This window comes from Siphateles boraxobius, unplaced genomic scaffold (assembly GCF_051911475.1).
Source record: "Siphateles boraxobius isolate OS27281-9 unplaced genomic scaffold, OSU_SipBor_1 3, whole genome shotgun sequence".
Lineage (NCBI taxonomy): Eukaryota > Metazoa > Chordata > Actinopteri > Cypriniformes > Leuciscidae > Siphateles > Siphateles boraxobius.
In genome coordinates, this window is record NW_027508919.1 from 13179509 (window position 1) to 13197860 (window position 18352).

An 18352-nucleotide genomic window follows, 5' to 3' on the forward strand; every position below is an offset into this window, starting at 1 on the left:
ATATAGGCCTATATATAGGAGTCTATTGTGTGTCTTTTACCCAAAAAGAGTTGTGGTGAAAAGCTGGTCCCACCACGGCTGCTATCTATCAGCCATTCACTATTAATATGCAGTCACGCTACACTTCGCGCTCTATTCACTTCTGTTCTCATGCATTTGAATTCAAGTACATAGAAAGAACCACATTCTAGGGATCAAAGGCGTTTGGTGACCTGCAAATGTGTAGAGCGAAATGAAATTTGACCAATGGATCTGAACATCACATATTGACCTTGTGGCTCAATATAAAGTTACGATAGGTTGGTTGTTTTATGTCATGTGAAAGGCAACTTTCATTTCAAGAACAAATTAGTTCAATGGATCAATAAACAAATGAATAAAAATTATTTAAAAGGAAATAAGAAATAGAGAAATATAAATATTCTAGAAAAAAAATCTAGGAAGGACTTCTGTGCTGCCTCACTGGCTCCACAGAGAACAGGATAGTGATAAATAAAAAGGTCACTTTCTCCATAGCAATTAAAAAGGGGCATGTCCTTCTGCTAAATATCACATTGGAATTCTCAGAATGACACCTGCAGCATATTAATGACCATTTGTTTCTCAAGGTTAGGCCCTTTTGTTATATTCTCTCTGCTTGTTGCTTCAGTAACAGACAGACACTATTTGCTCAGATTGTTGTGGGAATCTACAGAGCTTTTCAGCACATAATCAATACCCAAGCTCTAGGTAATAAGCAGAAACCAACAACAGAGACAGTTTGGAGAATTAGACCACTGTTTGTGATATACAGTTATCAACTCAACAGAAATACATTTCAGAATCCTATTGTGGCTAGAAGCACCCAGCATTTATAAAACGGTTTTACAACATTTCACAACATTGCATTTCAGTTGCATATAACATTGAAATCAGATGTTTACAAATGGTCTACATAAAAGTCCACATAGAAGACTGATTCATTTATGGAATATATGGTTTTTAAAATAATGTAGCCTACTTTGTACATTCAATGAGGCTTTTCAGAAACAGTGAAACCACTTAAATAACTGATTGTGGAACATTATTTGTGGACTTTTTGTCCTATATGCTGTGCAAATCTGTGCAATAATGGGTTATTCAGCACATATGCCAAACATTTCTCGTGCACATTATTGTATTGCATATTATTTGTATGTAAATATAATTATATAATTTTTTTGAATGTACAATTGTCACGGTTATACACTGGTTTGGGTTCATTTTCATTGCGTTCAATTCCTGTTGTGTCTGGCTTTGTCATTTAGTTTTCCTTTGTTCTCAGTTTCCCGCCACCAGTTTATCGCCATGGTCACTCATTAATTAGAGCACACCTGTTTGTATTTGAGTTTGTTACCTTGTTTATTTAAGTTCCGCTGTTTCTCATGTTCGCTGCCTGTATTGTCTGTGTTTACGCATATGTTCCCTCTGTTTGGATTGCCTGATTTACTTCCCCTGGTTTTACACACAAGGCTTAAGTCTAGTCCTAGTATAAAATGCCTGTTTGAGCTGTTTTAACTAAAAGCAACTTGCACTGACATATCTTAAAAAATGTCAGTGCCATTTTTTGTCTCAAGATGCACACCAGCAATGTTTCTTTCTAAGGCATGTTTATAAAAGGACTTAAATCTCTTAGTTGAATTAAGGTCTAATCCTGGTTTAATCTAAGCCCAGTCTGTGAAACTGGCCCTTTGTTTAATAAACAACGCTTTTTACTTTTGTCTACAATGCCTATCTTCTTCACCCTCGGACTAAATGCTACAGAATAGAGGACCTCCAAAATGGATTATAAAACAGATGCCATTCATCCTGAGAAACAACCAACACCTATCCTTACACCAGTTCAGGATGGGCATTTTTGTCAATTTCTCATTTGGATCATTGATAGGTCTCAAAAAAACAAGTACTCAGGGGGCAGAGCATGTCCGTCATGGAGATAATGAAAATATTTTAAGACTGTTATGCTTAAAATTAATGCTGCCAAATAAAAATATGACATGAAAACAGGTCTATGAAAGCATGAACATATGACTATATTTTTACACTAAAACATTTTTACAGTGTATCTATGCAAGCTATGTGCCATCACGCCATTCAAGTGAAAATTGTCATTAATACTAAACATTCTTAAAGGGTAACTCAACCCCTGGTCAGAGCCTGACTCCACCCACTAGCACTAGGGTGTGTGTTAGTCTAATAAGGGGAAACAAGTGGTAAAGAACAGCCCTTGTTGCCATGGAAACCATTACCTACCAAGGAAGAGAAAATAATAAGTCTATGGGAGTGGCAGGGGGTGGGGGAGTGTGTTACCAAACCCAAAGGGAGGGAAATAGACGAGAGTGGGAATGTGGTGCAGAGAGAGGAAAGGAGAAGAGAAAGATGTAACTGGGGCTCAAGCGAATTGAGCTCATGGACCATTTCTCCACCTCCACCCTCAACTCCCAGTGCTGTTATTATCACTATCAACAACATTTGTCTCTGTTGGGGCCTCCCATCATAAAAATCACATCATCTCTCTTTTTTACAAGTGTGGTAGAGCAGCTCAGGCTTGCCTCATCACCCATGGAGGATGGTGTTTGCGTCCAGGGGCCAGTGACATGCTGTATCCAGAGGGAAGGAGCCCAAGGAGTTCCTACATCTTATTATTTACTGCTCGCTGCCCATAAAGCTGCACGCTGTTCAAACAGGCATTCCTGACAACTCTCTTCAATGTTTCATTTAAACCGTGGGGTTTAAAAAAAACGCTGGAGTAATGTAAATAATGTAAATAAATAAATACATGAAATGTTGAAAAAGTGACAGTTATCTGTTGAGCATTCGGTCCGGCTCCCCGTAGCAGACGCCCACTTTCCTACACAGCCATGTTTTGTCTGTAGCTGGGTTTTGTCAACAACAACCCAGAGCAAATCCCATAACTAATGGGCCCAACTTAATTAGATGGTTTCCCACCTCTTGACAGTAAACAGCTGAGGTGAGGAAAACTGTGTGAGGCATAACACATAATGAAGCAGAATCTCATAAAGCTGAAAGTTGTGTTGACATTTGCTTCCCGGAGTAGGCAATTCCCCTGACAACTCTGCACAATATTGCTGTTCATAATTATTGGCAGAAGCGAAATAAACATGAAAAACAGGTGGTCCCACATCAGCACTTAAGGGTTAAACCACGGCTCTATCCTAAACCTACAAGGCATACAACCATCATGGTTCCTATAAAACAATAATTAGAAGTTGGTCCCAGAGTAACGTCATTCAGAGGCAGAACCATACAGGTTTTATGAATTTGCACTTAAAATAATTACGGCATAAAGTCCTGCTTCATGCACTTGCCCAAAATTGATTTGTTCAAAGAGGACACAAACTAATTTTAATCCAATTTAGCCCACAGAAACTGGATCCCATGGTGATAAGTGTGCTATTCATGTGTAACAAAAAGGAAATGGATTGTGTTGGCTTCATTTAGTGTAATGGACAATCCACAATGGAGTGCACAGGAGAAAAACACCAAAATGCTGAAGCCTGGATTTGCCAATTTGATCCATCATGTCAACTGTGCCATGTGAATCTTTATGTGACAATGCGTTTAAAATTGCATTAAAAAGGTCTAGCCGAAAAGAAAAAAAAGCTTTATTTTCATTAACATAGAAAAAAACCAGATCAGACAGACAAATATTATTAAATATAGAATTACCTCCAATAAAAAGATAAACAATATTATGTATAAGTAAACTTATTACATTTATTGTTATTGAATTATTATGGAATTACCGCCAATTCATAAAAACTATCATCATTTATTCTCCATGTCATTCCAAATCTGTATGAATTTTTTCTTCTTCTGTGGAACATGAAACTATGTTCCTAACTATAATATTTCCACTTATGGACTGATATGGAATGATGACAGAATTTTCAATTTGAGTTGAACAATCCCTTTAGAGCAAAGTTAAATTATAAGTGCTCAACTTTATGTAAATGAACTGCAAAGCGATGTAGCAAATACCAATAATTGCTAGGGTTAATCATGCTCTCAGTGTGAAGTAGGCCTTAGATATTTCCATAAGTGTTTTAAACACACACACACACACACACACACACAAAATAGAACTAAGATTGTGCACAATGCACAGATTTATGAACAAACATGAAACACCTGCCATTACTGAAGCATCCAACACAAATCACAGCATAAAGAAACAGCTCCACCAAGAAACACTATCATTGAAGCCAAACTAAAAAACATGTCACAACAATTATTTTGCCGTTTTAAAATGTTCCTTAAATGCATGTGCTACAGTATAACCGCTTTTGCAACACCCATTAGATTGAAAAGCTCTTTGATTTTTGATTTTCCTCTTGGCAAGAGTGAGAAGGGAGGTAAATTCCTATATTTCTTTAGGATCACGCCACCAGTTTTGCGGGTCATCGAATTCACTCTGTCCTATTTACCTGGCAACACTGCAGAAATAAGCAGTTCTATCTAATTACTACAAGAGCAAAAGATCATTCAGTCTTTACAAAAAGTAGATTGTAAAAGGCCACACTATTATAGTACAATAATGATACCATTCAAGAAGGTCATTTCTGTTCACTCTGTGATACTTTGGAGGACTGCAAGCGAGATCGTGTATTGATCACAATATTAAAATTGATTTTCTCAAAATATACTATATAGCTTTCTCACCTCAGCCTTGTAACTCTTCAGTGAATGAGTTACAATGAGATCATTGTTAATAATGTTGGAGAGTAATAAAAAACAAACCATTATTGGAAACCATTTTCAAAGCAACTCAACAATAAGATTATAATTAAGACCATAATTTCTGAGGTTGCTCATTTGACAGGCATCTTCATAAAGAAGAGCACTGAAAAGGGGGGATGGTGTTGCAACTATCTTCCAATATCAGTTGGGTACAACAAGTTCCAAGATGAATGGCTTAGCAGGCAGTGACATATTACAAATGCACAAAGAATAGGAAGTGAAAAGGTAATTAGGCACTTTCCAGCACTTTCAACCCTCAAATAAAATGAACAAAATAAATGACATGCACACTAACACAAACATCTGAAATACTAATGCTTATCTACTTCATCCAGTAAAGTTACGTTAGGCTGTTTTATCAAAAGATCCTGATAAATCAAATCTTAAAGACATACTAAAAAACCAACAAAGCACACTGCAGAGCCTCCCACCAACCCCTTTTGTTCCCCCTGACTCCTTTCCATTTTTATCCGTTATTTCATAACATGTCAATACATAAGCCAGAGGTGACAACCTGTTCAATTAAATGGCACAGTGGCAAAGTGAAATTTGATGGATAGGCATTTGGGCCCCAAGGAGAAATGTGAGCCTCCACAATCCATCCTTTGAAAAAAATACACAGCTGAGATGGAGATAGGCAGTTCCTTCCATGCAATGGAGCAAACATCAAACATTGAAGAATCTATCTGCAAACCAGGATCCTACCACCCTACTGAAACCAGTTCTGTTGCCAGACCTACTGACTGGTCCATCCATCAAGAAGCCCAAGAAAAATTGAACAATGACATTTGGAAGCCTTGGCACAATTGCTTTGGCTTTGATAGAAATTACAGTGAGTGATAAATTGTGTTTATCATGGCTACCCTTGGTAAAATATTTAGTTTGATATTAAGGGTTACCCAAACCCTTGACATTTGGGAAAAGGACAGACTTTTTCCCCACAAATAGTCAAGTTTTTAGGCATGAACAGTGAGGAAATGCAGAATTTCATATTAAAGCAATGGCAGATTATGGACTGTGATTAATCATGCAAAAGAATCACTGCCAAGATCTTTCTTTTCCTTCACCTACTGTATAGTAAACATCTAGCTTTGAAAATAATGTGCATAAAGTGAATCAATCCAAGTAAAATGATAGTTGAGAAATAAATTAGCAAAGATCTGGAGTGTTCAGCAAACACTCCTACTGCTATTTCTGTTGTAATGATAACAGTCAATTTTGTCTTTTATAGCTGCCACCTTGTTCAGTGCACACAACGAAAGCACGGGAGGTAAGGAGGTATGAACCCGGAGGTGTAAGGACAAAAAAGATGATAGGACTGGATGAATCTGAGATTGAATAGCATTCCAATCCATACTTCCACCTAATACCTACTACGCTGTGTCCGAAACCAAATACTTCCCTACTACATAGTACGTGAAAAACAGTATAAAAAAGTTGTATGTCCGAATACATAGTATTCGAAAAACAGTAGGCGAAAAGTCCATGGATAACCTACTACTTCTTGCGAGATTCTGAAGTGCGCATTCGATGGACACTTAACTATCCCATGAGGCCACGGAAGAGGATTTATGAATGGAGGTGAAGTGATGCAACTGACGCTGGTTGGTCACATGATAGAGACAACATGGTGGATGTAGTACGTAGGAATTAGGCCTACATTCATACTATTTAGAACATACTTTTTTAACGGCCGCAAAGTAAGTTCAAATATTATACCTACTAAGACAAAACACGATTTTTGATGCAGCCGTACTACATAAATGCAACGAATAGCCTAATGTAAGAAACCGGAGTGTTGTAACATAGGGTGAATTGTAACATTCTGTCAAACTTTTTTTAGTTTGTGATCATGTTGATAGATGTTTAATGACAGTATAACGGAACCAACTGAATTGAAGGTTCTCTTGTTTAATTTGATTAATAACATAAAAAAAAAAATGAAATATCATGACTGACATGTAACACTGACCTCTTCTGGACCCACAGATGGTATAAAATTGGGTGGTAATAACTGTTTTAACAAATTATGATTTCTATAATAAAATCATACTTAAAATGTTTTCAATTAGCATCACAACTCACCCCTACACAACACACAATTGTACTTGACAGTATTTTACACAGTTTAAAGACAAGTAGTATATCTCTAAACTACTGAGATATTACATCAGCGTTTGAGACAAGTGCAACAGATGTTAGAGGAGAAGTCAAAACTTAATACGTTTAACTCCTCAGTACTCAGATAATTGCGGGTATTTTAATTTATCATAGTTTGTAAAAGACAAAACACTATCACAATCCAATAGAGCGCAAAGAAATGAAATCATACATACCTTTGTGATTTGTTTTGCTGGGAGCGTGCGTGTGACGTCATGTTTGCACCTGACCTGACTGACCCGGCGTGAACACGGAAGAACAATCTGTTGTTAGCTGGTTGTTAGATGCAGTCATTCATCAGCGCAAACCAACATGCGTGTCTCAAAATCAAATATTGTCTTTGTCGGGCTTGTGTCTTTATTAGTCCCTGCTTTGGCGCTGAATAATGGCCTGGCGTTAACTCCGACCATGGGCTGGTTACATTGGGAGAGATTTATGTGCAACATCGACTGTGATGCGGATCCTCAGAACTGCATTAGGTGAGCGCGTGACCTGATGACTGCAAATGTACATGGGTCATTCCTGGGATTGGGTAATATTTCAACTTGGACTTTTTTAATTTTTGAACTACATATGATTACATTTCTAAATACCCCACATTATTATGTACATATCAAACCTTCAAAAATCATATTTTCCCATCTCAGGCATTAAAGGCTTTTTATTATTTTCAGTTTTTTTCAGATTTGATCCTTTTATTCTCAACCCCGTAACGGACCAAATTTAATTAGTTTAAACAGGATTTTACACAAAACTTGTTATAAAACAAACATCTACCTACTGCTCATGTGTCCCTCATACCAATTCAATGACTTCAAATGTAACATTTATGACAATTTTCACATTTGTATGTGATGGAAGTTACAAATATCCAAATTGTTTGTCCGTGGTCTCTTTATATTAGTAAGAAAAAAAAATTAGATGTTTCACTAAAACCACAATTTTACTTTGTTAGCCCTTAACATGTCGGGTGGTAATCAGCAAGAAATGCTCAAATTTTTAATTGTCTTTTAAAAAAAAAATTATTTTATTTTCCAAAAATATTAATGTGACAGGGTTGAGAATACTGTGATGGGGTTGAATACTGTAACAGGGTTGAAAGGACACATTGGCCTACTTTTAATTTGTATTTGTTTAATACGAAAATCCCTCTTTGAGACTCAAACAAAACACTATTTTATTTTAGGCAACCATGTAATAAAGACATAGTCATATTTAATTTTTTCGTTTTTACTTTATATGAACTGCAGTGAGAATTTAAACAAAGAAAACTACTGCAGACAGTACGGTCGGTACAAACAGAACCTTTTATCAAATGGGCACAATAGGTAAATTCACTATAGTGTCTAAAACATTCCTCAGTGCTGGAACATAAAACAAAACTGCAGCAGATAAAAGTTCAGAATGCTCACGACCAGGAAAATCCTCGCGCAGATTTGCCAAGGGGACTATGTCAATAGATCTGAATGACGCGTATTTCCAAATACAAATAGTCACAGGCGATTTTTGAGATTCGCCTTTGAGGGGCAGGCATATCAATACACAGTCCTACCGTTCGGTCTGTCCCTAGCACCCCGTACATTTACGATGTGCATGGACACGGCTCTCGCACCCCTGAAACTACGGGGCATGCGAGTTTTGAACTACTTGGACGATTGGCTGATTCTAGCTCGTTCACAATCAGAGCTCATAGAACACAGGACCATATTACTCAAATACCTCGAGAATATAGGTCTCAAAGTCAATTGGGCGACAAGTTCGCTGTCTCCCAGTCAGAGAATTTCTTTCTGGGCACAGAACTGGACTCGCTGTCTATGACAGGGCGACTGTTGCCAGAGCGCAGACTGAACGTTCAGCGCATCACGAAATCCTTCCGCTGCGTCACTATCAGACGGTTTCAGAAAATGCTGGGTCTCATGGCCTCAGCATCATCAGTACTTCAGTTGGGTCTGCTTCGCATGCGCCCGCTGCAGCTATGGATAAAAGCGTGAGTATCACCTCGGGCATGGGCCTCCGGTCTATTTCGCCTCAAGGTCGATCAGAAATGCGTTACAGCTCTGAAACCTTGGAGAGCGAGCGACTGGTACCAGTCAGGTGTAAACCTGGGGACTTCCTCGAGTGTGAAAGTGGTGTCCACGGATGCGTCCACCTCGGGATGGGGAGCGCTGCTCGAGGGCATACCGTTCTGTGGCCAGTGGTCAGAACGAGAGAAGCTCCTACACATAAGCTCCTACACATAAACTGTCTAGAAATGATGGCAGTCGACAACGTGCTGAGGCGTTTTTGTCCCCAAATAAAAGGTCACCACATCTTGGTCCGCTCGGACAACATGTCAGTGGTGGCCTACATAAATCACCAGGGTGGCGTCAGGTCCCGAAACCTCTACAGGCTGACGGAAGGCCTTCTGGTCTGGGCTCAGCACAATCTGCGCTCACTGAGAGAAGCACATGTGACTGGTCACCTGAATTTGGGACCAGACAGACTGTCCAGAAATGTCCGGAGTTTTTCTCCAAGAGCAGGGATGCGCTGTCCCATGTCTGGCCCCGCTGACCACTCTATGCTTTTCCCCCCGTCTCACTCCTGCCTCAGGTATTGGAACAAATCAGGGAAAAAGGATGCTCGGTGCTACTTTTGGCTCCGCTCTGGAAAAACCAGGCCTGGTTTCCAGTCCTGATGCAGCTGACCAGCACTGCCCCATGGCCAGTACCGATGAGGAAAGACCTCCTCCCTCAGGCCAAGGGCTCGATTTGGCATCCTCGCCCGGAACTGTGGTCCCTGCACGCATGGGCCATCAACAGGTTCCCGCAAACCTCCCAGAGGGAGTGTTAAACACGATCACGCAGGCTAGAGCGCCATATACTAGACGGCTCTATTCCTCGAAATGGTCTGTGTTTTCTGGCTGGTACAAAGCCCGAGGCTGTTCACCCCTAGACTGCGGGATTACGGAAGTGCTCTCCTTCCTTCAAGAGCTACTGGATAAGGGCAGAATCCTCCCAGACCCCCCTCAGTCCCCATGTGGGACCTTTCCACGGTTTTGGAAGCCATGAAAGGTGCCCCGTTCGAGCCAATCCAGTCGTCAGACATGAAACATCTGTCATTCAAGACAGTGTTTCTTATGGCTCTTGCTTCAGTGAAGCGCATAGGGGATTTACAAGCGCTCTCAGTGAGCGCGACGTGTATGGAATTTGGGGCAAATGACTCGAAAGTCATACTCAAACCAAGACACGGATACGTGCCTAAATCCCTCAACACACCATTCAGGGCTCAGGTTATTTCCTTGTCTGCCCTACTGGTTTACAACGAGGAAAGGGATGCGAGCTTCCTTTGTCCAGTCAGGGCGTTAAGAGCTTATGTGTCTCGCTCGTCTGTTTTCAGACAGACTGAGCAGTTCTTCGTTTTGTTCAGCGGACGTGGTAAGGGACTAGCCGCATCGAAACAGAGTCTATTCAGATGGATAGTTGATGCCATAGCGCTGGCATACACATCTAAAGGCTTGGAGTGTCCTTTAGGTGTTAGAGCGCACTCCACAAGAGGCATGGCCTCGTCGTGGGCTTGGTCTAGCGGGATTACCTTACAGGATATCTGTATGGCGGCAGGCTGGGCCTCCCCGTCTACATTTATAAGGTTTTATAACCTAGAGGTTCCCGCCTTACAGGCTAAACTACTTTCGGTGTAAAATTAGTATTGTCTGCCTGGTTGCTCGGCTCAGAATACTACAACCGCTTGAGCACCGCTCGCTGATTAATAAAGTTACTCTATGGGCAGAATAAGACCCATACCTTTACACAGTTCAGGCCGAATTTTTCACCCTGACTGTATGGATCACTGTTGATGTGATTAGCTCCCTTAGGACGCTAACTTATTGGGAATGATGCTTCTAGCCTCTCTTCCCTGACTCTCTGTGAGTCTATGGTGATTATGAGCCCCGGGCTACTGCCCTTGGGACTTTGGTGTTGGAACCCAGCACGCACTGCGTTTTACACTGTGTTCCCCTAGCGTAAGATATTGCGCAGTACGAGAGAACCTCTCGTAAGAGAACATACTCGGTTACTAACGTAACCTCTGTTCTCTCTAGAAGAGGGAACGAGTACTGTGTATCTTTGCCGTGCCTGCAACACGCTCTGGATCGCTTCGGCGATGAAAAACCAGATTATATCAGCCCATCGAGCTATATAGGTCCAGGCCACGCCCGCTCAGGCGGAAGGTGACGTAGTGGGCGCGAGGCGCCCCCATTGGATATGGCATCACGCAGGGCCTCTCTCGATAGGCTGCTGCAGCTGCCGCAGGACAGTCAATAGGCACGCGAGCCGTCTTGCCTATGTCTGCATGCTGCCGCAACGCCGTTTTACATTCATTCAAAATTAAGGATAATTTTTGGCTTCAATATCTCGTGGAAAAGAGGTTTTCCCCGGTTTTCCCAGTTTTCCCCGCCTCTGGCGCTGTGCTCTCTCACTTAGGTCACCAATTGTTTTTTTCTTTCCTGCCTCAACATTCCTTCTCCATCTCTGCTTCTCTCTCTCAAGGTACTGTGCCCTTTTTTCTGGGTCAGCATCTCTGCGTGCACAAAACTGCCTTTGCCTCTCTGCTGTTGATGTGGGTGCCATTTCTGACTAGGATGCCTATTGAAGTTTAAGTGGAAAAATGTCATCAAATATTTTATCTATAACAAAAATATGAGTTAAAATATGAGTTGGTAACAATATATTTACTGAAATTAAACTTTTATATTGAAATCATTGATTAAATTAAGTGAATAACTCAACCCTGTCACAAAGTTTACAACCCCGAAACAATGACATATATGGCGGGGTTATTGTGATGGGGTTGAGTTTTTTTTGCTCAAAATGGCCACTGCTCTTAATGTGGTGTAGAAGAGCGAGCCACATGGCAGCCAATGAAATAAGTATATTTTAGATTTTTATGGATTAAAATAAAATTTTGTGAAGTCATCATTTTCCATCTTAATTGTATGTGATGGGGTTGAGTTGTTAAGCCTGACAGTACCCTCCCTGACTATAATACACCTCAAAAAATTAATAAAAAGTGTGATATCACCCACCTTCTTCTGCACCATGCTGTTGAAGAGAGCTGAATGATGCAACTCCCTGTGAATGGTGTCACATATGGGTGGAGTCTAAATTATTATGGGCGTAGAATGGTTGGCGTGACGGGGTTGAGTTCAGACTGACGTTCAGACTTTTTTTTTTTTTTAAAGCAAAGAAAACAAATAAATACTTGCATTATTGCTGAAAATTATAGACACTGTGCACATTTTATTTATTATTTTCAAAGTACAAATTCAGCGAAGAACCTCAGGGACATGACAAAATGCTTGCTGTAAGACAGAAATAAGATTTTTTTAATGATAAAAATTATTTAAATACAATAATTATTTGTATTCATTATAAAGGACATACCAAAGTATTGTGAAAAGCTTTTAACATTTCATTTTGGTGAACCACCACTTTCAAAGATCTAGGGGACTGAAATATTACCGAATCCCAGGAATGACCCACATAGCCTACTGAAAAGTATTTTATTTAGTATGTATTCTAATATATGGTCTCTATATGAATATGGAAATCATTCAGTACCATATGTCAGACTATGCTATGGAATTAGGCTATATCACAGTATCATGATTCTGCTACAGTAGTTTTTGGATGAGGAAGTTTAAAAAAAACAATAAAGACAAAAAAGGAGAATCACCAGGTAAATGGTTATTAGGCCCAATGTTCATAGTTGTTATAAACAAAAATTATGTGAATGTGTTAGAAAGTGCATTGTGACTGACAGGTCTGGTGACTGGTCACCTTTAAAATAAAAAATGAAATAAAGTTTTAACTACCTTTGTGCCTTTTTATTTGTTTATTTTAAATGCTCCTGTGGTGCTAAGGAATCAAGAATCCTTTAAAATAGTTATGTAATATAGTAGATTTTTTAATGCATAAAATTAGCCTTAATTTAGCCCCGCCCACAACATTTGAGGTCGGGAATTTCCATAGAGAGTAAAAGAAATGGACACAGCGACCCCCTTGATTTCAACGGAGAAACGTGAAGCCCATTAGAAGCACTCACTTCCTTATGGCTGAGCGTACTGCGCAGGCTCAAACTGAGCTTGACGACGTAGATGTGACGTAAAACCAAATTATTAAATCTTCTAGTAGCTGTGCCACATACCAAATTATTTCCACTTCCTCAAAAATGTTGTTGAAATATTTTGTCCCGTTGCTTTTATGGACTCCCTTGACTTTATGCCTCTATGTCCCCTCAATTGCCTCAGACAGTAAAAGATTGCCTGCGAGCTTCTCCTCCTGTCTATACGGTAATTTATCTACTGTGCGACAGAGAGTCGCGTGGTTATGACACAATCATTAGCCTATTTTTACCAAAATGGCTTCTATGGGGCCATAACGTAAGATATAAAGTAATGGAGCCTTTTATACATTGTCGTGTTTCTTTAGAAATAAATAATGGACAAATTAAGTCTTTGGACACCTCAGATGTAAAGTTATTCACTGTCAAAGTGACGCCAAAATGAATGGGAGTCAATGAAATGCTAACAGCAGGTGATGGTCTGCTACAATGGCGGCCCCCAGGGAGGCTTCAGTTTCCGGCTGATGGATTACCCCCTTGGGAAGTTCGGTCTGGATTTGATCCGTTGAGAAGCAAGTATGCCCGAACCAGAGCTGTTCGAACCAATCAAATTGTCAGGGTGGGCTTGATACGATGATCAACAGTACCGTAATCATCCACGTCAGCAAAGAGCGCTTGGGTTGAATTCTTTCAAAACAAAGAATGGCTTCCGCTGGAGAATTTAGATGTGTAGATTCAGTCTGTTATAGAATATGTAGACAGTGCATTCATTTTAAAAGAGAAACAGAGAACCGCGATCAAGGCATTTGTCGATCCAATTGAGTGCAGAGGCATTTTCTTGGTTCAGTTGAAACACGCCCCATAATCACAGCCCAATGGAGTAGTATCAGACTCATTCTGACTAGATTCTGAGTATGACGACGTCAGACTAGCTTAAAATGGTATTATTGAATTATAGAATTACATGGAGACTAAGAGAATGAGGAGGAAGAAAACTAGATACCTGAATACTGATGCCACATGAGTGTCAAGACAGCTAAGGCATGTGATGTAAGATCATTTTTTTATACATCTTCTCATTCTGCACTCAAGAGGGCAAAGGGCATTTATGGGTCTCATAGAGTAGTTTAGAACAGATGCTGTTTTCACACTTGCACACGCAGACAATCTGACCCATACAGTGGACAGATGTTCAACCATGTTACCCTCTTCCTAATGCCCTTGTGTGTCCTGGCAGAGAGGAGCTTTTCATGGAGATGGCAGATGTGATGGTGAAGGAAGGATGGAAGGAGGCTGGATATGAGTTTGTGTGCATTGATGATTGCTGGCCCTCGCATGAGAGGGACGCTCAGGGGCGTCTTCAGGCCGACCCAAAGAGGTTTCCCAGTGGGATCAAAAAGTTGGCTGATTATGTGGGTATATGTTGGCAATGCATCATAAAAGTCTAGAAGAGGCTGCATCTGGCTCACATGTGGCATTTTTTTCATCTACTAGCCCTTATGTCATGTAAACTCTTAATGATTTTCAGTGGAAAGTAAAATATTTCATATATTGTCCACACAAAGCATTAAATCACCTTCGAAGATGTCTTGAAGGCTCCGGTCAAAAGAAGCTTCACTGATATTCTGCTTAATTAAACTAATTTAATAAATATTAAAATTATAAATTAATAAATTTGGTGTTTGTGGCAGAAAAAAAGCTTACATGCCTACATGGTTACATATATGGCAATTTTTATGATTATGTACTTGGCAATTTTATCCCTTTAATGCCTTCATATCCACACAAAATGTCATCTCAAAGGTGAAATAACATACACTTAACTTTCCATAGGGCAATAACTATATTTAGATTTAGTTGTCATTAAGCAATATGCCATTACTTGGCTGCTCCAAATCTTTTTGTCAGTTATATATCGCCCCCTACTGTTGTCTTGCTTTTATCACAGTAAAACTCAATTCTGTCTTAATGTAATATAAATTGTAAGGTGAATGTATATTTAAAAAGCTTTATTGTGTTCTCAGGTCCATGCCAAAGGTCTGAAGCTGGGAGTATATGCAGATGTTGGCACAAACACATGTGCAGGCTACCCTGGGAGTTTAGGTTACTATAATATTGATGCTAAAACCTTTGCAGACTGGGGTGTGGATCTGTTAAAATTTGACGGATGTTTCATGCCTGACTGGCATCAGCTGGGAGAAGGTACGTGGATTTGCAACAAAAAAAAAAATTTTGTTTTACTAAGAAATTCTTTGTTGTATTACACAATTTGGATGTTTCTTAGGTTATATGAACATGTCGAGAGCTCTAAACCAGACAGGCAGAAGTATTGTATACTCCTGTGAATGGCCATTATATGAGTGGCAACACCAACAGGTGAGACACATGGAGATATTTTAATAAAAGATGAAGTAACTTTTTACTTTCACAACATTGCTCATGTCATTCATGTCATGTCAAAATCATGTCATTCAAGATTTGTACGATTTTGTTTCTTCTGTGCAACTGACTCAGAAGATATTTTGAGTAATGTTGATAACCATACAGTTTAAGATCCCATTGACCCTCATTTTATTTTTATATCCATAAAATGGAAGTCAAAGGGAACCGAAACACACGTTACGAACATTCTTTAAAATATTTTTTATTTCTGAGGAAGATAGAAAGTCATACAGGTTTGGAACGACATAAGGAGTAAATAATGAAATAAGTTTACATTTTGGTTGGACTATCCTTTTAAATAGAATAAACTAGCATGTTTGTAATTAGATTCAAATAATGCTTCATAAAGTAGAATTCATTTTCTTAAATATTGCTTAGTAGATGTCACAGTGAGGCTCTGTGACTAGAGACTCTTATTGTGTAAAAGGACTCTTATGACACTGGACTGAGAACATACTATGCATAGCCTACATACACTTTTCATACTAACATAACACATTATCTGTTTTACGCCAATTTTAGCACCAGTTAACGCAGATATGTGTCTGTGACTGATTGTGTGTTGTTTAATGTTGTTCCTGTCCTCACCATGTCCTTTTTCTTAAGTTTAACATTAATGAAGTCATTAATTTCACTATGTTGATTGTGTTAAGAACTCAAACAAGACTGGTTACCATTTTAAACGTTTATTGTTTTTAATTAACCACTTGCATAATAGAAATTGTAATACTTACATACTGGAACATTTTCCCATACCAAACAGATGAAACCTTGTCACAGTAACTGCCACCATTTTTGAATATCTCTTTCCCGCCAATAGAAGGCACAGTTAATTGTTCTTATGTGTGAGGGGGAGATTGGTGTTCTGTTTGATTCTTCGTTAAATGTTGTTAAACATTAATAATTAATTGAGTTTGTTTTGTTTCCAATGTTTATATATTGTTCCATTATTCTAACAGTTTATCTCTTTGTTACTGTTAATTATTATTATTATTTATTTTTTTGTCTTTCTAAAATTTCTGTATTACCTTTAATTACTAAATGGTTTGGTCCAAGTAGGGCCTCTCAGTGTTGTTAGGAAGCTCATAGAGTGAGTTGGTTTGTAGTTGTTGCTCTGTTTTGGGTCAATTTATTGGCATAGCCAAAAGTTTGTTTACGAATAACTTTGAACAGTTTATTTTATTTTTGTTTGTTTTGTCTTTTTGGATTTTCACTGTAAATACCATTTGCACTCTATTGGAAAACCTTAGTTTGTCACTTATTGGAATAAACACTGAACTTTTGACTTCATCATCACGGCACTTCATTTTTTTGCCTCCATCTGCCAGTATATTCAGAGCAGTGGTGCTGCTACTGTTTGAAACATCTTTGGGGCAGTTGGCACACCCCTGTCTCTGTTACAATTGAAAAGTGTTTTCTGTATCTTATATTTCAGCCTGACTATGAAGCAATTCGCAAGACCTGTAACCACTGGCGTAACTATGGAGATGTGTATGACCAGTGGACAAGTGTGACAGGCATCCTGGACTGGACGGCTGATCATCAGAAGATCCTGGTCCCAGTGGCAGGACCAGGTGGATGGAATGACCCTGACATGGTATGAAGCATGTCATCTGATCATTTTACTGTTAAATCACAATCACAAGTTTACAATGGTCATTTAAAATAAACTCAGTGTGAACAACTTTAAATCATATCATATTTCTGGTTATGATGCCTCAAGCTGATCATAGGGAACTTCGGCCTGAGCCACGATCAGCAGCAGACTCAGATGTCCTTGTGGGCTATCATGGCTGCCCCGCTTCTGATGTCCAACGACCTGCGAAACATCTGTCCCAAAGCCAAAGAACTACTGCAGAACAAATACATCATTGCCATTAACCAGGACCCTCTGGGCAAGCAGGGCTATCGTACATTAAAGGTAAAACATCTTAGCCCACTTTAGTACCAAATTACGGTCTTAACCTACCATTTGTTTCATTACGGTATCTGTCTGTAAGCTTAGCTGGAATGCATTTTATTCCCTGTTCACAGGCTGATAGTTTTGAGGTGTGGGAACGGCCCTTGTCTGGCAACAGGCTGGCCGTGGCAGTGATGAATAGACAGGAGATTGGTGGTCCACGCCGATTTACCATTTCTGTGGCGACGCTGCCTAGTTTGCAGCTCTGCAATCCGAAGTGCAACGTAACGCAGATCCTGCCCATGTACCAGGAAATGGGTGTTCATAATCTCTTGTCAAATGTGATGGTCCAAGTCAATCCTACAGGCACGACACTTCTCACTGTCAACGCTATCAAAAGCTATACATGAAGAGATGATTTGCAAAGCAGAACAGTTTTGAAACGTAGAAAATTTACTATTGCACTAGTTTGATCGAGTTAAACTTCCTGATATTTTTTATTTAGAATTTTTTCCTTTTGAATACAGCTATAGAATCCATGTTTTATTTTATTTTTTAAGTGCACATTAAGGAATTGAAATAAAAAATATATAGTTATATAATTTGCTGTACTTTAAAACAAACAATGCACAATGCTCTAACACCCGCAGAGTTTATACTTTACACACCTGTATTGGTATCTATGGTTTCGGTTCACTAGAAATGGAACTGTACTGCAGAAACATTGTCTCGTTCACCCATGATCTGTTCTACATCATATTGAAGACTTACAATGTGTTTATGGGTTGCACTGTCAATTTAACATGCAAAAAGAACCTCAGGGATTTTAACAAATCATTTGGCAGCTTAGGGCTTGTTCTGAAATGCATGCAATTGCTGTGAATCAAATAAAGCATCTGTGCAAATATCAGTGGTACTTTTGCATTACTATTATCTGATAAGCACACTACACTTAATATAATAATCAGTAGGTTT

The 18352-nt window shown here is 39.3% G+C and overlaps 1 protein-coding gene and 1 long non-coding RNA gene across 2 annotated transcripts in view; one reads left to right on the plus strand and one right to left on the minus strand.

Annotated features, from left to right (window-relative positions):
- Window positions 1-7184, minus strand: part of LOC143756986 (uncharacterized) — a 21625-nt gene extending 14441 nt beyond the window's left edge. The window contains exon 1 of the long non-coding RNA XR_013210364.1: window positions 7116-7184. This is a non-coding gene — a long non-coding RNA (uncharacterized LOC143756986). The remainder of the gene's footprint in view (window positions 1-7115) is intronic.
- gla (galactosidase, alpha) lies at window positions 7181-18282 on the plus strand. Its single transcript, XM_077247918.1, has 7 exons — window positions 7181-7418; window positions 14273-14447; window positions 15060-15237; window positions 15320-15411; window positions 16913-17074; window positions 17201-17398; window positions 17512-18282. The coding sequence occupies exons 1-7, from the start codon at window positions 7252-7254 to the stop codon at window positions 17785-17787; spliced, it is 1248 nt and encodes a 415-aa protein (XP_077104033.1). The 5' UTR covers window positions 7181-7251; the 3' UTR covers window positions 17788-18282.
- The last annotated feature ends 70 nt before the right edge of the window (window positions 18283-18352 follow it).